This window comes from Lepisma saccharinum, chromosome 1 (assembly GCF_977018435.1).
Source record: "Lepisma saccharinum chromosome 1, izLepSacc3.1, whole genome shotgun sequence".
NCBI classification, from domain to species: Eukaryota; Metazoa; Arthropoda; class Insecta; order Zygentoma; family Lepismatidae; genus Lepisma; species Lepisma saccharinum.
Genome location: NC_139229.1, coordinates 94,509,956 through 94,533,426, shown reverse-complemented (window position 1 = coordinate 94,533,426; position 23,471 = coordinate 94,509,956). Strand labels below are relative to the sequence as shown.

At 36.9% G+C, this 23,471-nt stretch overlaps 2 protein-coding genes across 7 annotated transcripts in view; one reads left to right on the top strand and one right to left on the bottom strand.

Annotated features, from left to right (window-relative positions):
• Positions 1 to 3,649, top strand: part of LOC145998293 (protein SERAC1) — a 73,684-nt gene extending 70,035 nt beyond the window's left edge. For all 5 annotated transcript variants that reach the window (XM_083134710.1, XM_083134697.1, XM_083134701.1 and 2 more), the window contains 3 exons: positions 734 to 800; positions 2,539 to 2,705; positions 3,303 to 3,649. In XM_083134710.1, the coding sequence (XP_082990836.1) occupies positions 734 to 800; positions 2,539 to 2,605 (134 nt within the window). In that variant the 3' untranslated portion in view covers positions 2,606 to 2,705; positions 3,303 to 3,649. The remainder of the gene's footprint in view (positions 1 to 733; positions 801 to 2,538; positions 2,706 to 3,302) is intronic.
• A 964-nt stretch (positions 3,650 to 4,613) lies between these two features.
• LOC145998284 (protein SERAC1) overlaps positions 4,614 to 23,471 on the bottom strand; it is a 119,225-nt gene continuing 100,367 nt past the window's right edge. For both annotated transcript variants that reach the window (XM_083134688.1, XM_083134693.1), the window contains exons 6-9: positions 12,848 to 12,991; positions 10,660 to 10,726; positions 8,212 to 8,683; positions 4,614 to 5,949 (exon numbers count right to left, since the gene is read on the bottom strand). In XM_083134688.1, the coding sequence (XP_082990814.1) occupies positions 8,632 to 8,683; positions 10,660 to 10,726; positions 12,848 to 12,991 (263 nt within the window). In that variant the 3' untranslated portion in view covers positions 4,614 to 5,949; positions 8,212 to 8,631. The remainder of the gene's footprint in view (positions 5,950 to 8,211; positions 8,684 to 10,659; positions 10,727 to 12,847; positions 12,992 to 23,471) is intronic.

Below are 23,471 nucleotides of genomic sequence, written 5' to 3'. Positions count from 1 at the left end.
TCCAAAGTATGGTTTTTATGGAAAACTTAACATTTTCAACTTTTATGTAGGCAATTTATTTTAATTTATTTTTGCACTCCAAACTGCTGCACTATGGAATTTAAATATTATTTCTTATTCAACTCTGAAGGTATTTAAACGTGACGTCAATGGGTTAAAGGTGCAGTTGACTTTGGATGCAGTGAACGTGGTTAGGTTAGGTTAGTGAACATTCGGCTATAATCTAAATCACTAGTCCTGACTAGGTCTTAACCAGTACTGATGCTGAATGTATAATAGAAGAAAATGTAGCATCTGGGAACGTAAGAACTGTGGTTTTACTGTATATGTGGAAATATGTACACATGCAAGATTTTTGAAAATTAAAAATATACGTTCTTCATAATTTACAAGATTTTTAAACTTTACAAAAGTGTTGTAGCTAATAAAAAGTATTGATGGGCATTGGTAATTATTTATAATTATATTCAAACTAGTATTTTCTGATACCATTATTAGTGCTACTAGTCAACAGCTCAGCTCTTTGACAACGTTTATATTCACGTTTGTGATTGGCTAAAAGTAGCAGAATGGGAAGTAAAGTACACCAAATCAATCAATCAGTACAACACCTATAAGAGTTTTGTTCTCTTAATTTCCTTTGCCCTTCCATCTCCACTCCCCCCACTCTCTCCCTCCCTCCCTACCCGTTTGCAAGCGCAGTATGTTGAAAAAAAATATTTTCTTCTTTCAGATCCTGGGATAGGAGAATTGTATATCTTTCCTTTGGATCACCTGAATATTTGCAAACCTCCCAACAGGTAGGTGGGAATCTCGTTAACGTGAGACTGTTGTAATGAATGTATTAATGACCTTATGTGTAAGACTGCATGTTTGTATCAGACACCTTTCTTTCTTTTTGTTGCTGTAGTGAAGATGTGACCAACCCTTCCCCTCGGTCACCCTCCCCTCCCCCATTTACCACATTGATGGCAGCCTGAGCAGGTCCCAGAGCTACTTATACAGGGCATTGATGAAAAAATTCCTGAGATCACACACCCCAGGAATTGAACCTGTGTGATGCTATACTGGCTAGGCTACCACGTTTTTCTGTGGTGACACTGATATGTGACAAGAGATTACTTTTTTTCAACTAGTTGGTTTTTCATAATAGCTAATACTTGCAGGAATATGTAAGTCAAGGCAGGTCCTGTGGTGGAGTAGTAGCAAGACTCACTATGAAGCCAGAGGTGCTCAAGATTGAACATGCATCGTGTTTTCCCGATCGTCTATTTCATCATTCATCCTTATCCGTTGAAGGCAAACACTTATTCATTAGTATGTTAAATCATTATAGAGGAATTCTAGCATTATGTGTGTGACATTTCACACATAAAATGTAAGGTTCTCGACATGAGATCAGTGGCGTATCCAGGATTTTTGATACTTTTTTTAGTAGTCAGACATCATCCTGCTCCCCTTTTTTGTCTGCTAACAAATTGGGGGGGAACTTGAGTATGATGACATGGACCTTAATATATGAAAAGCATTAACAAAAATGTGTTATGTGTGTGATGCTTTAAAATCTGTGAAACAAATAGGCTACAGATGCTAATAATTTTTGTTCGTGAAGTATGCAAATTATATGCTTTCACAAACATGTAAACTTCAATGCAGGTAGAAACTATAATAGTTTCCAGATTGATTCATTTTGTTATTTTCATAGAGTAGGACCACTTGTGTGGAATCTCATATAGATTGGTATCGGAATTTATTGAGAAATGCCTGGAAATGTCAGAAAAAGTTGTTTTGCAAAATTAGTAGGAACCCTGATTAATTGGTTAATAGGGCTGCATATTTATGGAAGCAAAAGATCAAAATTTTGGCACAAAAATTGGACACATGTTGGGATTAAAAGTGCTACATAAAATAATCCTAACTTTTATTTAAAAACTTTCCTTCAGAAAATAAACCTTTCCTTTCTGATGATACATTTATGTAGTTAGAGTATTAACTTTATTCCTGTGTAAAGGAGTCTATTTTTGTTCTCAAATATTGGCACCAGAATGAATCAATTTTCCATGATTTTGCATGACTTACAGGATAATTCAGACTTCAGAAAGCCTCACATCGGTAATTGAGCTCTGAATTTTGTGTTTAAGTGTTTATATTTTGCAGTTCATTTTGCATTGTTTTGTGTCAAAACTTGTTAGGAAAATGCACCTCAAATCTTCCAAAAACATGAAAATGAACATATTTATTTTACATTTCGTGTTTCCATCATTGATAAATCTGTCTCATTATTAATAAAGGATGACCTGTTTCTACTATTACTAGATAGCGTTGTATTAACAGTTAATATAGGATGATGTAGAACCACATTTTGGAGGTTTTAATTCCAGATTCTCAATGTTTGTGTTTGTCCTTTATCAACTTGATTATCTATTTTTAATGCAGCAAAAAAATAATCTATTTTGTGATGGTGATATTACCTTGTGTCTGTTCATAAAAAAATATGCAGCTGGGTGTTACTAATCGTCATGTTAATTCATTTTGCAGACAGTCGTTCACCTACCAGAAGGTGGTGCAACTCATACATAGCATGTGTCCACACACGAGGCCCTAGTGACTAATGTCCATGCGAGTGCTGTTTACATAAGGCTTTTTTGTGAAGAGGAAATTTGTTGACCAGTCCCGAGTGTAAATTTTAATAACTTGACATGAAGGTAAGTAGTAGTATTGTAGGCTATATGTACTCTTCAGTTTGGATGCATCAGTATGAATATTTAATTAAATCATATAGTAAGTAATATGAGTACTTCATTGGATTTTCTGCAACATATTTGTTTTTACATCTATCTCTCTGGAATGGTGGTTAGTACAGCATGCTACGATGCCAGTAATCAATCAGTTAACAGGATAGGAGGGAGGGGGACAACTTATTCCACCCAACATCAGATAGGGCCTCCCTGGTGGTATAGTGGTAATATTGTCCCCTTGTAATCAAGGGGTCCCTGGTTCGATACCAGGTGGTGTCAAATGACATAGTGGTTCAGATCCCACTTTAAACTGTAGGTCCAGTCCCGATTATCCTTTCTGTGCACAAAGTGGACTTAAAAAACAATTCAATCAATCAAAACCAACATCAGACAGATTATCCTTGCCAGCTCACCTGATCTAGTTTGCAAGAGATTCACTCGACAATGGAAATTTAAAGATTTGCTGTTCTAGATAAACGTTTCCTATTACTTGAATGTTTTGCATTAAAATATATTATTTCTGTAACAGGAACAAATTTTATATACTGAATATTCTTATTACAGAGTTGCAGAGATGAATTAAAGGATTGCCATCATGGATTCTACTGTAATTATTTTGAACATTGTTCTTTTGAACACGTGTACGTAGTGACTTAAGCTTCCAATGGATTCAGTGTGAAATGTAAGTGTCCGTAGAATTCGACTCTTCTCATAAGGATCAGTATTGTTTGGTATCATTTTTGTAGAAACTGTGCCAAGTATTTATTTCACTTCAAGTGGTGCCAATGGTATTTTTTTTTATCTATCTGCAAGTTACTCTTGTGACGATCTTTGTAAAATATTTTTTGTGCATAATTTTATAATATTTACAAGAATAAATGTGTGATTAATATTTATAAGAATAAAGGATGTGTGCTGACTTTTTTTTTTTTTTTTTTTTTTTTTTTTTTTTTTTTTTTTTTTTTTTTTTTTTTGCATGTAGCATAAAAGGTATGGTGCTGCCAGGTTTGTGGATGTCACCAATAACGTAGTGGCTAATACTGTCACTTAGTAATCACGGGATTTTGTGGTCAGTTCCTTATGCAGGCATGTTGAATAGTAGCTTAGATACCTCTCTAAAGCTGTAGGTCCAGTCCTAATTAGCCTGTTAAAGCATAAAAGATTGATTTCGTTTATTTTACTTTGCTTTTCTTCCACTTTTGGCCAATCATGAAGATGGGGATGAGTGATGGATGGTATGATGAAATCGATGAAGGGATACTCACAAAGAACACTCATTCCCAGGCCAGTATTTGAACCTGAGACCCCTGGCATTTGTAGCACACTGTGCTAACCACTCTGTCATGGAGGTCAGCTGTATTATGGCATAAAGTGATCAAAAAGTAAATGAACAGAGTTTGTTCCTAGTGTACTACATGAGTTACATAATCCAATAACTATGATGGATGAATATACTAATATAAAATATAATGTATCATGTCAATAACTAGTTGTGTGCCTACCCAATATAAAAGTGGCAAATATTTTACGACAATAAAGACACGAAATGTGATCAAGTGAGAGAAAAACATTGCAGAAATGCTCAGATCTTGTGTGAAAATTGAATGAGAAAGTCTCGAAGTCAGATCAAAATGAGTGCAACAATTGCAGAAAAGGTGACATTGCAAAGAACCTTAATGATTTGTCTCCTTTTGTAATTAAGAAATGTGATGACAATCTTAACAAAACAAGAAAAGTTTGTTTGCTGGTGGTAAACACGGGCCATGGGAAATACGTCACTGCTGTAACACAAAATGTTCCCAAGAACACACTTGTACTACACAAACTTATTTTAGGCTTTGAAATAATGCAAGAAACCAATAATAAGACTGCAATGATAAAAATACTGCTTTATTTATGCAGTGGAATGTCTTACAAAAAAAGTCATGCCTTTACGCACAGAGTATAAGGCATAACTGTAGTAACAATAGGTTTGACCTGAGTATAATGATTCAAATATTCTGTTTGCAACATAAACTTGTAAGATAAACATAACAACGTAATTATTTTAAAGTAACTAACAGGGTTACGTATCACTTAAGACATTTCCATGTATAAGTCAACATTTTAATAATATTTCCTGCACATTTATGTACAAGTCAACATTTTAATATTTTCAAACAATATGAAAGCCTCTCAGTGGCTCGATTATTTCTTCAAAGTGTGAATTATCTTATGGTAAATCTTTGTTAGTTAAATGAAGTGCATAGTTTAGGAAAATACTAAAAGAGTATTATTTTTTCATAATTATCTGAAACTATGCACATGTAGATGGGGTGTTAATGACACAGTTACCGATTTGTGTCACAAGAGATACTCTCACATTATAACTATCACATTGTGCTATTCATACATTAATTTACAACATAATTAGAGTATTAAAATAGCCATAATTTGATCCACTGTATGACACATGTTGGCTCCAAAATTAATGAAAATTGAACACACAGGATTCTGAGTTGCAAAAGTTTAAACAGGTTTAAACAGCTTGTCTTGTAGCAATAGATGCACAAAATCTTTGTTTAAACAAATTAATTACTTTACAATGTATTCCAATATGGGTCTATTTTCTGATCTCGATGTGACAATGTACTATACAATTATTAATAAAACAACCCATGATTATTTATTCTTATACAAAGTTAAAGCATAAACACACTTAAATATAATTTTTTAGATGATATATATACACACACTGTATTTTCTTCTACACTCAATATTTACAATACTTTCTGTAATACAAAACTGTGGTCCACTTTTTAAAATTATACTTTCTCTCCATGCTTTAAACAATGTTTAGCTTTTAAGAAAAGTAAAAAGTAGAGACAATTAGTACAAATTAACAATTCTGACAAAAATACTAGTGTGCAACACTGAAATATATTATTTTAAAATAAATATTCCTGTTATCAATGCACAAATAAAAAAGCAGTTTATCTGTTTAGAACATGGGAGCGGGTAAATTCTTAAGACTTTGGCACAAAACATCACGGACAATACAAACACATAACTGAAGCTTTACATTAACAGCCTGTTGTGAAAAAATAGAAATGCATATATATGCCATTTTGCAAATGGAATAATAATATTCATATTATAAAAAAGTTTTATCAATCTTTAGTTTCACATCTAGCAATCTTCAAGTGCACGGGAACAAGCCATTTCTTGAAGTCTGTAATGATAAAATAAATAATAAGTAATAATTAAAACATGAACATTATTAACCCTTAAATGCCAAACTGTTTCATATCCGGACAATTAGGTACATGCAACCTTGGGAACATGCAGTGGCTCAGATAATGTTCTGGACATTCATATTTGCATTGATAAAACTAACATGTATCATGGCTAGAGTCACATATTTATGGTGAATATAAAATCAAGATGTCCGTACAAAAACTGGGCACATTTCAGGATCAAAAGTGGTATTTAAAATGGCATTTTGGTGTTGAACTTGTGAATATAATTAATCAGACTTCAGAAAATGTGTCGGTAAATAAACTCTAAAATTTCGTGTTTAAGAGTTTATTTTGCATTTTGCAGTTCATTTCGCATCATTTCGTGACAAAACATGTTAGGAAAATGCACCTCAAACGTTTCAAAAACATGAAACATTACAGTGTGTTATTTCACATTTTGTGTTTCCATCAAAAATGAAATATGCATGCATCTAGTCATGGCTTTGGGAAATTGGGGCACCCATAAAATTTAAATGTGTGGTTCCTTACTTGGATTTTATCTACATAGCTGTTCTGAACTATACCATAAGATTTGCAAGTGGGAAAACATTATGTTAATTATTTCAGCATTGTGTATTGGATGGGGAGGGAGGGACGTGAAACATGTGAGTCATCTATGAGTATGACCTTATAGTATTTTTGTGTTGAACAAAGCAAGATGAGATTCATAACTACCATTCCTAGTTTTTGATATATTAAATTTTAGGTAGAACACACAACTTCAAATTTCATACTGAAAATAGCCCTGGTGTTGAGGCTAATATTGTGGAAAACAGCAGTGGTGTCTAAGGGTTAAAGTACAAAAATATTGTACTAAATTATGCTGTCTGTGTTCCTTGTGCTTGGAGTTTACATATTCACAGATCCTTACAAATATGAAAGGAACCATAGTTCTTTCGGCAATGTTTCTGCACATTCATTCATAAATAGAATAAAATTATTGTTAAACACCACACAAAACAAATAAACAGCATGTAAAGATACACTTTTTAATATCAGAATAAAATTTGTTACTGTTGACTGTTGTTCTAGATAAAAGGGCACGAGATTAAATTCTTCAACCTGTCCTATGCTCCGGGGGGGGATCCTTAAGTAATAACCCTTAAGGCTCGGTTGGGCCTTTGGCTGACACGAGGGCAGCTTTTTTCTAATTTTCATCTCCTTTCAAAAAACAAACATCCGAAAAATTACATCTGCTTAGAATTCCTTCTAGAGCATTCACAAAAATGTTCATGTGGTTTGCTTTCGCTGTTGCCTAGATATTCTCAATATTTTCGTGATTACTTAAATGTATTAAACTATTGATAATTTCTAGACAATAGCGAAAGCACACCTCATGAAGACCCATATGAATGCTCTAGAACATCGTTTCTCAACCTATGGGGTGCGACCCACTGCTGGGTCCCGAGGGGGACATTCGTTGGATCGCGAAGTCTGGCTCGAAAATTTGTTTACTGTGTCTTAAAAACCTATTACATTTAAATTACTAAGATATATTGTTTTAACAATTTAAATTCAACTCTGTTGTATGTAGTCTGTTATGCGTGCTCAACCATTTCACATTAGTCACATTAGTTCGTTGAGTAAAAAGAAAAATGTTTTTAGCTTCAGCATGTGTGTTTAGTTAGAATTTAGACTGGAGTAAATTAGTATTTTAAATTACATATTTACTTTTCTAGAATGAAGTATGCGTAATTTGTTTAAGCAAGTGTGAAGGAGGGCTTCTTAAAGTACTCGATGTTAGCAAAAATATGATGATTATAAATTGGGTGCACACCCCTACAAGTAATTCTGTCGATGCCTATGCTTATGGGTTCCGAACTAAAAAAGGTTGAGAACCACTGCTTTAGAAGGTATTCTAAGCAGATGTCATTTTTCAGATTTTGGTATATTACAACCAGTTGCAGCGATTGGGTTCCAAAACTGGGGGGAGGTGCAAAAACTAAAGGGGCAAGAACAGTTTACTTTCCGTTGGTAGATAAGGTTTAGCATGCAGCAGGAGCAAAAGTGACAAAAAGTTGGGGGCCAACTGCCCCCCCTAATCGCCACCACTGATCACAACAGTTTTACGAAAGGAGAGGAAAATTTGGAAAAAGCTGCCATTGCATCGGCCAAAAGTCCAACCAAGTCTTCAGAATTAGAACTACATTTGAAAGCCGTCTACATACAAGTAGAAGAAAAGACAAAATACTTACTGGGGAAATGAAAATGGCAGATTTAGTGGGTAGGTACCTCCAGCACAAACGTCCATCACACCATCTTCACATGCACACACTGTGAACTTGATTCACTCCTAACATATTAAAGCTTCTTACACTTTCACTTTCTTCATCACCACTAATACTACCATTGTTGCACAGGAACTAGATTGCAGTTCTTTGGTATATGTGTACTTATTACGAGATTCAAAATAATATTAATATTATTTTCTTTCTTGGAGATGACGCATTTCTATCAATATGGTCCTTGGCATATTTTCGAAGCAAACTACTAACAATGTTCACTATTGTTGACTATTAATATGTGTAAGCTTTAAGAAAGCTACTAGTAGTAATCACAGGCTGCACTATTTGATCAACTATAACAAGTGTAAATAATTTGTTGTTGAATTCTTGTCACATCACCCTGTTGATCAAGCTGATTAATGTTTTGTAGAGGAAGCATTTCCTGAAAAGAAGAAAAGACAGAATAAAATAAATAAATTATTGTTATTAGAATTAGTCAAGATATCTGAATGACACATATTTGGATTGAAAATTACCCAGAATTTGGGTGAGAGATTAATCTACATTCAGGTTTGGCAATCCCGTATTATTATTACTATTATTATTATTTTTTACCATCCTGATAAAGTTAAGGAATTTTAGTGTTAGTTTGTTTATTATAAAATGCAATAAGAACATCATATTCCTGTCATTAACACCACAGAGTCAGTCTATCTACAATACATAAGAAAATACATGTACTATATAGAAATTTCAGCGAAAAATGTACGCTCGACCAGGGCTCAATCGCAGGTCTCTAGAATACCAGGCCACTGCTCTACCAACTGTGTTACCGACCCAGCCCTGGCTTCGCCTGATGTTTTGTTGTTGCTGTTTTTCCCTGTGTGAAATTGTCTCTGACAGTGCTACCACAACAAGATCTGTTGCCTTTGAAACACTGCCAAATCGTAATGTAATTTACATCTCTACAGTGGGAGAAACCAGGCATAGTCAACATCAACAGCGTTTCAAAGGCAACAGATACTGTTGCAGAACACTGACAGAGATAATTTCACACAGGTAAAAACAGCAACAATAAAACTTCAGGTGAAGCCAGGGCTGGGTCGGTAACACAGTTGGTAGAGCAATGGCCCAATATGCCAGAGACCTTGGTTCAAGTCCTGGTCAGACTGCATTTTTCGCTAAAATTTCTACAAATAAGTTCTAACAGAATTAAAGATCTAGTAGCAAATGTAATTGATAAATACAACTTGAAACAAATCTAAGAAAATATAAATATATTGTTCTTACTGCTTATATCTTATAAGGTGGCACAAAAGCCACCGTACACTCCTGAGAAAATATAAATGTAATGTCATGAAAGCAGTGCTTATAATTTGACACCAGTATTCTACCCAAAATATCTTTAACAAATACTGGATGAAGATTATACTCTAATATTGACAGTGATGATCAAATTGTCATGATAGAAAATATAGAAATCAATTTTTAAGTTATTGTTACCCAATTTGAACACCAATTTCAAACATGGTGTATCAGTTTTTATGTGTCTCTTTCATGGTGACAAATCAAATTGGATAAATTCACCATATTTGCATTATGTCACTGCCCCTACTCTTCTTGTGATAAATCATCCATTGAGAATGCAAATGTTCTATCTCCAAATTGTAAACAAATCGAGATATTTTGGCTGTAGTATATTTAGGATGCAATTGTTGCATTCCTGCAATCGTCTGATGCCTACATATAACCAATATTGATACATTGAGAGTCTTTTTGGTCCATGTACAGAATCTAGAAACAACCACGAGAGTGCAAACTCCCACAGCCAATGAAACCTTACGACAATTTCCTCAACCAACTACAAGCACCATCCGACTGTGAGATAAACCACTTGCATTCTAACCTCAGTCACTTGTGGGAGATGCTTAGCAATAGTAATACTCTGCAGTTCTTACTTTTGTGGTTAACAGACAAAAATTTAGAATAATAGTGGAATCAAAGTAGTTGATTGATTTCCCAAAATATGAATTATTTATTTTACTTTGCTACCAAATTTATAATGAAATTGTTTCATCTCCATCTCGGTTTCCAGTATGCAGTGTTACATCTGATAGAACACTGGCACTCTTAAATCAAAACTAGTGTTGCGTGCAATTGTTCTATCTGAAATTTCAATAATGAATTACAGCATAAATACCTAACCAAACAACAACTTTTTAGAGAGGCTTCAATATATCAGCCTTTGCAACGATATAAACTTTCAGCCTTTGCAACGACACAAACTTTCAGTGTAATGGTGAGATAGGTCCAAGAAATATATCATGTCAAACTTTAAAGGGCTCTCCTGAAAAAAAATGAAAAATTGGGCATGGAACATTTACATTCTCAGTGGACGAAAAATTAAAACAAGCTCACCTGCTCCTTGGCTTGCATATTTCTCTGTGGTCTAAGGGAACACCACAGTATTCTCCTATGCCTGGATCTGGAACAAAAATAAGGAACACTGCTTACAATGGCATCGGTAACAAATGGTATCAAGGGTATCAAATAAATTTTACAGCATAGGTACCAATTTTGGGAAGTCAAAGTGCTTTGTCTTCCTCTTGTAGAGCATATTTGTAAATTTTGATGGCATATTTGCATAGTTTATAGTGCATATAAATCCTTAGTCTAATCATTACACAGGAACATAAAAAAAAAAGTTTTCTAGAATTCATACTCACATATTTTGACATGAAGGTCCTTACTGTAGAAATTGGTTATTATATTTTGTTATATTTTACATTGTATTCTTCATGTATTATTATTATTATCATGTATTTCTTTTTTTGTTATTGGACATGGGTGGGCAGGCAAGTGTAGCCAGAGGAGGGCTTGGGGGGCTGAAGCCCCACCCCCCTTAAAATCCTACAACTATCTGATTCAAATAATGTATAGTGTTAATTAATTTTACTTCATTAGCAGGATTAAACTTGTATAATAAGTTGTAATATATTGGCAAATCATCTTCAGGGCTTCTACCTCACTTTTTTGCATTTACATTTTGCTGATAAGGGATGAGCCCACTCCAAAACAAAATTCTGGCTACGTGGCTGTGGGTGGGTTGTGACAGTAGCTCATGAGGCAAAAAAAAAAAAAAAAACTTGCTAAATAAAGACCTTGCCATTATAATCCACTCTAATGCACTTCAACAAGTTCTATGCGTTTTACACAAAAAAATTTACCATGTCAAAATACAAAGTGCGCCACGGATAAATAGCCTGGCTCTACAGTGCCCCATGCCAGCTGGGGGGCTCCTTATACGTGGCGCACTCTGTTCTGTTCATATTTTTGATGCCCCTTTATCAGTTGGGTGAAGGATTTTCCAAAAGTTGGAATGTTTTTTTTTACATTTATTTATTAAGGAAATCATCCATCTTTCAATGACTGATGCCATATGTTATGTTGCCGGCCCTTGTGGCAGAGTGGTTAGCATTGTGCTACAATGCCAGGGATCCCGGGTTCGAATCCTGGCCTGGATGTTGAAGAGTGTGCATTCATCATATCATCACTCATCCCCATCCTCGCAAATTAGCCAAAAGTGGGCCAAAAGTGGCACAAGAAACAAAGTAAAAGAAAGCAAATCAATCAATCATGTTATGTTTTATGATACATAAAAGATGCCACAAGATTGAGTGTCCCCAGATTATTCCACAGAAAAATCAATATTATCCTTAGTCACTGTGCAAATTAAACTTTTTGCTTTGGGGGGATGTCCACTCCAAGGCCACCTGCAGGATTTTTCCTCAGGGAGGATAGTAAGATTTCATATCTTGCCCTTCAGTCATAAAAACTTGTTGATATTATTATTACTATTATTGCTATTATATTATTATTATTATTATTACTTTACAAATCATAAAATTCAAATTGAATTGAAAATACTTTTGTGTTGTGTACAAGTTCAGACTCGAGTCTACTATTCAGATAGAATCTGGATTCACTGTGCTTCCTTTCCATGAACATCTATCACTTTGTTGATGAACAGTTAGTTTTATTTGCCTTGAGGTTCTAAGTACCTTAGAATATTGGTTCTAACCTAGGTCATTAAATCTCACTTTACATTTTTATGATGTAATTTAGAAACAGTGTAATTACATTCTAAGAAAACCCAAACTCGTACAAAAAAATAGTTATCGAACTAGTAACACCGAAAACTTATCAAATTTCAATTACCATGTTCAAATTTGATGTCCATTTAACCTAGCTATACAAGTTTCTTGTGAACACTTTAAAACATATTCGGTGAGGTTGGCCAGTTTCAGAATGGTCCATTAATCCACAAGACTGCATACTTTTCGACATGAAAATTCCTGGCATCTCCCCGTTGATTCGCACACTGTCCTTAGTAAAGTATATTTTGAAGTCAAAACTAATTGCTTATCTTTTGTTGTTACGACAACCCTTCCCCCCCACCCAAAATTTTGGATGGGGATTTTTGATGCCAAGATTGTAGGTTGAGGGGGAATTCCACCATCTCCCCAGGATTTAACACCCTGATACACTCCCTAAGAATAGCAATGTATCCACCTTCTTTCAATTAAGCACATGAAAAGGCTCGTACCTGCTGATTCTAAGGAGACTATCCGTACATACGCTATGGACATGAAAGTAAGTTTTGTTTCAACAAAACTAATAACTTCAGCTTTTATCTGTTCCTTGTAGAGTTTCAGGAAACGATTGTGTAGGCTGAGGACTTCCTGGCAGTCTGAGGAAAAGAGAAAACTTGTATTAGCACACTCAAATAAGAACTATAAATTGAGAAAAAACAATTACTCTTAGGTAAAGGTGAGTTAGCAAATTGTTCTTGACTCTGGTCAACTGAGGTACTAATGAGAAGCAAAAATGTTTCTCATTATGAAGAACTGTGCTGATAGAGTAACATATCCTCCATGTTAGCTATCTGGTGTACTGCCGTAAACCAACTTTTTCACATGTATAGAAATTGCCTCCAAATTTATTTGAAGTTATTGAACTTCTTTTTTTGGTTTACTTGCATGACTGCATTGGTGTTTTATTTCTATTATACTTAATTAAGATATAATAAACATATATACAATAAATAAGAACGGTTGCGATAAACCAGGGCAACTTTTCAGAATATGCCAAGACTGAAAATAGTGAATTTCTTCATCATTCAGAACCTGGTGTAGCATTCACTGTTGTCTAGATCAGGGGTTCACAAGCTTTTTTGTTTCACGGCTCCCTTAGTGTTTCAAAATTTTTCCGCCACGCCCAAGTGAGAATGTAGGCCTATCTAACACTTTCAACGCTCAGTTAGTGTGGTTAGGTTCCTTGCCTCAAGTTAAGAAATAAACACGTTTAAAATTCAGAAACATTTTATGTGTAAAATCCAGTACGTCGTCGTCTTGTAATCAAGGAGTCCTGGGTTCGATGCCTGGTGGAGTCCATGGGCTTTGCCAGAAATTTTTTCCGGGGGGATCGGGCAAATGATAAAAGTTGAATAGCAGAAAAAATAACTGAGTATTATTATCACGGTTATAAATGTCATTATACAATAATAAATATTATAAACGAATAAAAACAAATTTTATTCAAAATAATAAAAAATAATAATAGTAATTATTATTTTCCATTATTTCTGTTACATTTTATGCAGTTAGTATCTGGAATGCATTTTGATATTAACTTTTGCACGTCTCGTTCAAGAAAAGGCTTTAAATGTTAGGGGGATTTTTGCATAAAGTTTGTTGCGTGACCTTTCACCCACAACACTGTAATTTTTAGAATTTTCAAAACTGTGGAACCATCTGTTGTTTGGATGAAATGGTAGAATATAACCTTGTTCATGTATTTTTCACTCAATGTTTTCGACCCAATGCATTTCTACTTTGATTATTCTGTTCGAATACTAACTAAATGAACTTTCGTAACAAACTTTCGGCTTTCTTGTATCTTTAATTGAACTATGTCAATTTCCAGGGGGGTTCCACCGACCCGTTCGACTCCCCCCTCCCCTCCCGGGGCCCATGGTGGAGACACATGACACAGTGGTTGACTTAAAACAACATTTCAACCAATCAATTAATCTTTTTACTCTTTCTGCATTTCTCTCTAAAGAAGTGAACCAGCATTTCTCTCTAAAGAAGTGAACCAATGTGAAAACAAAGCATCTTTCTTTGTGTTCAGAATCTGGTTAACCTAAGTTGCAGGACTCCACAAAGACTATAAAAACTGGTTTGGAATCAAAGTAGACTACCCTTGAAAATAAAATAACTTGTTCATCTAGATTTTCTTGAATTCTTTATCTGCCTCTTTCTTTTTTATTCCAAGGCTATTTCGTTTCGATGGAATATTCTATTGTACTTATGCAGTAGCCTGTCCAGGATGTTTGAAAAGGGGGAAGGTGGGTACGTATATTTTTTTAGTAGTCAGCCCTCGTTTTACATTCTCTTCCTGTCTTTGACGTTCTTTTTTTTTGGGAATACTTGGCCAAAGGGGGTTATGACCCCACCAAACCCTCCTAGGACACAGCATTGTCCCTACTGTAATCCAACTTGGATAATTTCAATGGCTTTGTGTGTATGAATGGAGGATATGACATGCAGAGTGGGCAGGTTCAGTTTGAAATTTTATTTCAGAAAATTATGGATAGCTAGGACATGCAGTGGCCAGGTTCAGTTTGAAATTTTATTTCAGGAAATTAAGAATAGCTAGGACATGCAGAGTGACCAGGTTCGGTTTGAAATTTTATTTCATAAATTATGTACAGTATTACAGGCATTTATGACAATTTTTGCACGGACAAAGACAAAAGAAAAGTTATTTACTACGCACAAATTGATAGCCTATTTTCACCCCATTGCAGTTTCAGTCCCGCTCGTACCGCAACGCCACCAGATAGCGATAAAAACGCTTGTGGTCCAAACAGAAAATAAATTTCCCATTTTACAGCAAATGTTTTCTTTTAGTGCGCGGTTTTTGGATCAAACAGCCACGCTCCAGTCGATTCGGTTACTCATTGTGATATATATATTTTTTTAAAAAAATCTATTGAGAGGATTCCAGTAACCATTATTCAAGCATTGGAAATTATAAAAAATATATACGTGGTTTCCCCACCAAGAGACCAAACAATAGTAACCATAGGTAATTGGATTTCCACCCATCCCCCCTTCAAATACCTGATGATACTATTAATCTGTTGCGAAGTTACAACTTATGCGTAATAGTATTTTCCTATCATACGTCGCGTTTTTTATGTGACGATGAAGGTGTGACGAATGATTAGATGGAAGTGATGAAGTGAATACAAAGAAACGCGTATCGGAACACGAAACCTTTTGGTGGCGACATCGTGAGTACAAGGTATTTCCGTCTACAAAAAGGTAGAGGTAGAGCTCCACATATTCTTGATCTCTGCCATAGTTGGGATGATGTGATCAGCATCACGCCGGCCGCATTTATCCCCCAGTGTTGCCCCCAGGTACCTATTGATACGAGGCTGGGTGGGTCTCAGAGCCGCGCAGAAACAGGGAAATGACTGGAAAAATTCCTGGTCCAGACTCCAGATCACCTGTCCCGGAATTCGAACCCGAGTCTTCCGCGTGCAGCCAGATTCTCTACCAACTTTTTTTTAGGAAAGCCCCTAAGCAGCTGTTTTCCCAACACAAACCACATGTCAATAAACTCCAATCTCGACTTTTTAATCCAGGACTGACAAACACAAACATCCATGTTCGAACCCGGGATCCCTGGTAGGTATCGTTGCGCGCGGAAGTGACCACTCTGCCACGGAGGTCGACAGCGCTACCGCGTTCGGTCTATACCACTTATAAAATACTGATAAGGTCATATTAGGCTACTTTACATTTAAATACCTAGTTTTCTTTGCAATAATTGGAATTTGGGTGAGTTGTTATGAATTGAAATTTCTAAATTCAATTCCGCAGCCAACCATTCTGATGGGTGTTTTCCAGTCGAATGTTGAGATGGTAGCTTTAACGTAGGCTTCCATCGTTTCCGTTGTGGTTAATCTAGTGGCTCAAATAAGCGACTTTAATCACATAAACCAAGCAAACGAGTCACCGAAAATGCACGCAGAAATTGGTCTAGTAGTAAAATATCAAGGTTAGCAACACTGGGAGTGGCTAAGCCCTGGTATGAATCGGAAGCAATGCCAAATGTTTCTGGCTCGACGCACACGATTAGCTGATACGATTTACATTTTAGTGCCCGTCTCAACAGAAAGGCGTCTGCAGGGTGGTCCATAAGTGTGGCGATAGGGAAAGACGAATCAATCAATCCTGTACATCATATAGAACAAGCAGGAAGCGTGTTTGAGAATGCCATCAACATGGCCGTCATCTTGAAGTCAGCTATCTATTTTTTTTTCTAGGATTGATTAATTTGGTTTATTTTACTTCGCTTTTCTGACGCTTTTGTTTGACCAACCGCGAAAATTAGGATGAGTGATGTACACTGGCGTATGCAGGATTTCTTTTTTCGGATGGGGCTATAATTGTAAAGGTGCATATTACAAAGCTGTGTTATGGGGGAGTGGGGAGGGGCTGTACTATAAGAGATTTCATATTTACCATGTTTAACCTTCGTCTTAAGATTGTTCAAAGACAAAAAAAATGTAACTTGGGGTCATTTTAAGGCGAGGTTTCAGTCACCACTTTGGTTTTTCCCCGACTTCTTTACTGTTTTCATTTCAAGATTTTCGTTTTCTCAAATTTTCGGGAAAGGCTGTAGCCACATCAGCCCCCTCCTCTGCGTACGCCAGTGAGTGATGATATGATGAAATGACACTTACAAAGAACACCTATGCCCAGTCCGGGATTCGAACCAGAGACGCCTGACGGCTGGCGTTGTAGCGCGCTATGATAACCACTCCTCCACAGAGGTCGGCAAGTCAACTTCATTTTTTAAATGGAGAGGTGGTTATGTGACAAAACGTTGTTAATTTCAATGTAACGTTGACTCTTATGTTGCTTCAACCCTAATGTTTTTCGAGACCAATTTTTTTATTTTGGTTATTTTACGTAGCTTTTTTACCTCTTGGGTTAATCGCGACGATGAGGATGAATAATGAAATTGATGATGGAACAAACATAATGTCATACATTATGCCTGACCAGCTGTGTTGAATCCGGCCACTTACCTCCGTGGGGGGACAAACTTCACGGGAAAGATGCGGCTTGTAGATTAAATACGGACATTACTACAGAGTGTATCGTGGTAGCACTCTACGACAAAAACGTTACAGTACGTGTTCAAAATGGCGACGATGCAGAAATAACAGCATCGCAAGAAGTTCTGTTGCATCCGCTCTAACATCACTGGAGTCATGATGATGATAGCAAGGATTCTTGCCAGAGGGGATGCAAGGGGTGTTCCTCGGCTCGGCACCCAATCGTCAACTGTTACTACCAGGCAGTGCACCTGAATGCTTGTACGTACGTCAAGCAGCATCTTTCAGTTGTCGTATTTCACTGTCCTAGGCACCCCCCCCCCCCCAACTAGTTTTGGCTTATAACTTTTTAACGGCACGTTTCCGGACTGGGATTCCTTATCTTATATTGGTACTTGGGCCTGTCTTCATCCACTCTGCCAGTTTTATACAATGCCACGGAAACGCCCTGTATATTACATACTTGTAATGTAATTTATACAGCAGTGTAATAATCTTCACTACTTTTCTTTTTGAGTGGCTGCACTTTCTTCAATAAGAATTAGAACACTAATCGTTTGGATTAAATACAAAATATAACGTACTTGCTTGCTGGATAAATATTCTGTTCAAGAGACGACGTTGTTCCACCACGTTTATCCAGTGACAAGGAAAAAACAGGAAAAGAATCGCCGACAGGCTGCGAGCAATGGATTTCAGTGAGGTAGAAGTTCTGGAATAAAACCTAAATAAACTGAATGCAAAGCTGTGCCTTATCAGCCTTTAGCAAACATGCTATTGACAGCAAAGGAGGAACAAGTCATCATGTAGCTTTAAGTTTGAAGTTGCCTTTCTTGTTGCTCGACGTTGGTTCCTACGACAAAAGAAGATCGATTTTAGTATTTTCGTCATTCTACCTTCGTTGATATCAGTGCCACGGGAAATCTGTACTGACCGATCAAGGCGTTGAAGCGGTTCGGATAAAGGGTGAAATGAGTGAAATATTTCGACTATGTGTTTTCGAGCATTTTAAGTGTTCCTTTGCAAACTGATGGAGTAAGCAAAAACATTACAACTCGTTTCTGGATTAAGACGCAATACAACATGCAGGACTGCCGTTATGGTAAGTATAAATGTTCGTGTTAACCACAAACACTTCTCGGTAACAGACACTAATGTAATTGCCCAATAGACTGACTTGTAAAGGCTTATGTTTATGGTATTTCCTTCATACCGAGCACTTATCGGTAATTATTAGAGCTCGTTGCGAATTATCGGAAGCCATGCTTTTATAACTGCTACGTAATGATCGTTCTTTTGAGGTCCTTACTCGTATCTGAAACAAACATGGCGCAGGGATCATCGTTTCCTTGTATTTGTTGTTATCCGTTCGTCGTCAATTTAATCATTACTGTTAACACAGGAAAGTACGAAAAATTATGTGAAACAAGTAAAATATAAGTTTACAAATGGAGAGTAGCGAATATTTTATGTATTTTGATAGTTCCGCAACTAAAGTCGATTATACATATGTTATCGTATTTATACGTTTCACAGGGTGACAATTTGTTCAGATTGCGGCTAAAGTTCGTTCAGTTGTCCATTTTCGATTTCGTCACTGGCGCTCCTGGAGGTTGGGGTTGCGAACGAAGCAAGAAAGAAAATTTTACCAAAAGTATTCTTATTTGCATAAAATTTGAAGTTGTGGGCAGTAACTGCCCGCTGCAAGTGCACTTCGATGTCAATGTTTGCCCCCTTGCCCCCCCCCCCCTAGAACTCATTTCAGTCCAAGGTTGGGAGCAATGCCCACCCTGTGGTTGCGCCACTGGTTACAGCAAGGTAATGGGTGGTTTTAGGTATTACCATTTTTCACGTCATGGCGCCGTTGCTGATAATGATTTTACATTTTTGTTACAAGTGTTAGGATTAGGATTTCCACGTGATTTTTTGAATCGTGTGTCCATTCAATGCTATTTTGTATTTTATTTTTTTTAACGGCGAAAGTACTCCGGAATACGATAAATTGTACGAGCTCTGGTCACAGGGATACTGACGGGTTCACGAATATCCTTTTCGCAACTACAACTAAAAAAAATAACTAAGCGGGAAATGCATGTTTCAAAGGTACGGATGTACATTTCTTGACGATGGTTCTCTGTTAAATGTGATCCGTTTTATTTGGTTGAGCGTTAGATTTAATGGTGTTAGTAATTTCATGTTGGGTACGAGGATTAAGGCGCATCCCCACTATGTGGCGGTCAGCAAGGCCGATCTGTTTTTATTTATTTATTTAACAAAGGATTCCAAATAAAGCATTATTCATTTTACATTCAAATGTAGTAACTGTAGAAAATAACAACATAAACTAAAATCACATGCGATAAAATAACATACTATATTTCTACCCAACCACATAAAAATTGTTGTTTGAACGGAAGGTAAAGGCGTAGAGTAGTGCTTAGAGTTCTCGACTGGGCATCTAGAGGTCCCAGGTTCGAGTCTCCTTACGACTTGTTTTTTTTTTTTAATTCGCCTTTTATTAAACAAGAGCATTGTAACATTATTTGTAATAGCAGTGTAAAGTAGCTACATTGTTCTGCATCTGGAATTTACTAAAAAAAATAAACAAATAAATGAATTGACACATGTTCAAAGGGATATTTTTACGTATAAGATTGTGAATTATGATACTCTAACGATAATTGTGTACTGCTTAAAAGACATTGACATATATTAATGAAATAATTATTTATATTTGTGGTAATTTAGGACATACTAATTTACCCCTTTGCCCACTCCAGTTCAATGCAAGGATACCTCCGCAAATATCGAATGAAAAGTTTTCATCATGTGCAATTCTCCATTAAATGTTTGCGCCGATTCGTACTACCTTCGTTTTCTTTGTTACAAACAAGTATTCTTTGCACATTACATGTAGGAGGAGTGTTGCATCTACATTTCACATTGGTCAGCTCCTCCTAGATATTCTCAAGAACGAAAGTTTGTAGGTTAGTGGTTACCGTTGTAGATTGTCAACCTGATGGTCGTAGATTCAAACCCCTCCGGTGGCAGAAAATTTTCGTGAGTTTTAGACATATCCCATTGTGTTCATTGGCCACGCAGTGTGAAACGGAATAATTCTGTTTGGAATTAACGATGGGGGGGGGAGGAGAAATGTTAAATAACAAAACCTCCATTTCAACGAATGGAGAAAAATTTGATAATTCTTATAAATATGAAAATTACATTGAAGTTTTTACTGGTATAATCGCACGTAAAATCGAAACTTTTACGTGGCAGATTTTATCTCGCTCTGAACTCAGCCAAAAGGCATTTCGCACCGATCTAATACATTCTCCAATTCATTTTAAAATATTATTGAATATTTCACGTCGATTTTGATCAATGCATCAATTCTTGACGCTGAGACGATATTTTCTACAAATACCTCATCTCTCCTCTCGTCTCCTTTCTCTTCTCTCCTTCTCCTTCTTCTCCCCTGCTTATATGTCATATCGCCTTCACTCCTGTTCTCGCTTCTTTTCTCCATCCCATTCTTCTCCACTCCTCTTATCTCATCTCGTGTCTTAGATTTCCAACTCCACTGCACTCTTCTCCTTTTCTTTTCGTTCCTCATGTTCTCTCTTTTACTCTATTCTCAACTCCCCTCTTCTCGTCCCCTCTTCTCCTCTCAAACATCCTCTTCTCCTCTCCTCTCATCTCTTTCCCTCCTCTCTTCTCCTCTTTGCTCTATTTTCCTCATCTCTCCTCGAATCTTTTCCCTTTCTCCTCATTACTTTTCCGATCCGCATCTGTGCTATCTTTCCTTCCCTCCTTTACTTTTCCTCTTCCCCTTTCGCTCTCTCTTTTCTCCTCTCATTTGTTGTCCCTTTTCGTTTCCTTTCTCCTCTTTTCCTTTGTGTAGACTCATGAGCGATGAAATACTAGAAAATCGATTTTCTTTCTTTCAGAATGTATTTCTTATTTGCGACAAATGTAATACTGATATTTTTTTAGAGTTTTATACAATAATACTTGGTTTTATTCCTTTCTCTTTAGCGCATTAAAGAGTCTCCCTGAGGCTTGGGATCGAGCTATAATTTTACCATCTATTCTACCATCTTGCTGCACTATAACCCCGAGGTATTTAAAATCTGTAGTCTGTTCTAATGTCGTTCCATTATTCAAGAGAAATTTCCTAAATAATCCATTAGTGACCAAAAATACGAAAATCCGTGTGTATAAAGTGATATATTTACCTACATTACTTTATGGTAGTGAAACCTGGACATTGACAAATAAACATAGGAGTAAAATACAGGCTTCAGAAATTAGATTTCTCCGCAAAATAGAAGGGAAAACAAGAAGAGACAAAATTAGGAATCAGACCATTAGAGCTAGCCTGGGCGTATTACCAGTGCTTGAGAGAATCGAACAGAACCAGTTACGATGGTTTGGGCACATACAAAGAATGGAAGACTCCAGAATAGCTAAACAAGCCTTGAATGCAAAGATGCAAGGAGCAAGACCACGCGGGAAACCCAGAAGAACATGGGAAGAAGATGTGAAGGCAGCTGTAGAGGCTAGAGGAGGAGAGTGGAGGAGAGCAAAGGAGCTGGCCCGAGACAGAATCCGATGGAAGACCCTCTGGGAAACCTCAACACCGCAAGGTAGAAGAGGATCGACTAAGTAAGTAAGTAAGTTTATTCCTTTCGCGTATTTCGTAAATATCTATTGTGCATATGGCAACCACGAAATTGTGCCTAACTCTACACGCAACCCACCAGCGCCTTAAATAATTTGGGTTGCCTAGTTTAAAATGTCGTTGTCCTAAAACTTTTGAGAGACACTGTACACATTTTCGAATCTGGCCCCCTCCCTAAAAAAATGTGGGTACGGGCCTGTGGGGTAACATGCATTAGTCGAGTTCCATGCCTGGTTGGTTTCACCCCCCCCACCCCCGATGTCGTAGTGGTACCGTCCTCACCTTGTAATCGAGGGGTCCCCGGTTTGATGTTCGGTGAAGGCACATAGTGGTTCGGATTTCACTTTACACTGTAGTGGTTACTTGTGTGAATTCCACCCATTCTTGGATCCTGGTGCCGCGATATGAGCTCGTCGGGCAAGTGGACGTCCATTGAAACCAATCCACCTCGATCAGAACTTAGGTCTCTTCCCTGTTGTGTCAGTCTGATTATTCACGCACACGCTAGAGTTCCTGGCACGGGACCAACCTAAAAAAATCCAGTGTCTTTCGGCCCAAGGTCGTTTCGACAAGTTCACGCGCAAGAGCACAGCACACAATGATACTTCACTAAAGAGCTCATTCATTTGAATGGATGAGAGGTCGTGACACCTCGCGAATTAAATGTTGGTGCCGCAGTGGCGTATGCTGGGATCAAAACCTGGGCTCTCTCTTCGTATCATAATGTTCGAATGGGAGGCTCTTTTTCGTTCAATTTCTTGGATTTTGAAGTGATGCGACTGTCTCCACAATTGATTTAAAAAGTTTAACCAGTGAACTTACCCCCCCCCCCCTTTTCCAAAAATCCCGATTTCGCTTATATAAACAGTTAAGATCAGAGCTTCGTATCAGGAAAGACCATTAATAAACTTACAGAAAGTGTTTTGCTATCTCAGGTATCACCCGATATCAGGAAGTTCCTAATCTACATCTTTGGAAAGCCCATTGACACTATTAACCACAATTACCCATTATGCAACCGAACAGATTCAATATCTAAAGAGTGATAATCTGACTGTGCTCTACATTAGACATTATATCACTAGCGTATCCGAAGAGCAAAGTCAATTGGGGTTCAACTGGCCTCGGTGGGCAGCAGCACCCCAACAGATGTATCTGCCTTGGCATCTTTCCTCATCGATCGAATGTATACCTAGTGATCTTAAGACCAAGGACATTTTGGGCTACTGAAAGATAAAGATTGGTGTTAGCACATCTATACGTGAGAAATAACAAGGACTCTTAGTTTGTAGTTGTTCATGACGAGTAGTGCGATATGCTCTGACTTGAAATAGTTTCGCGTCTCAA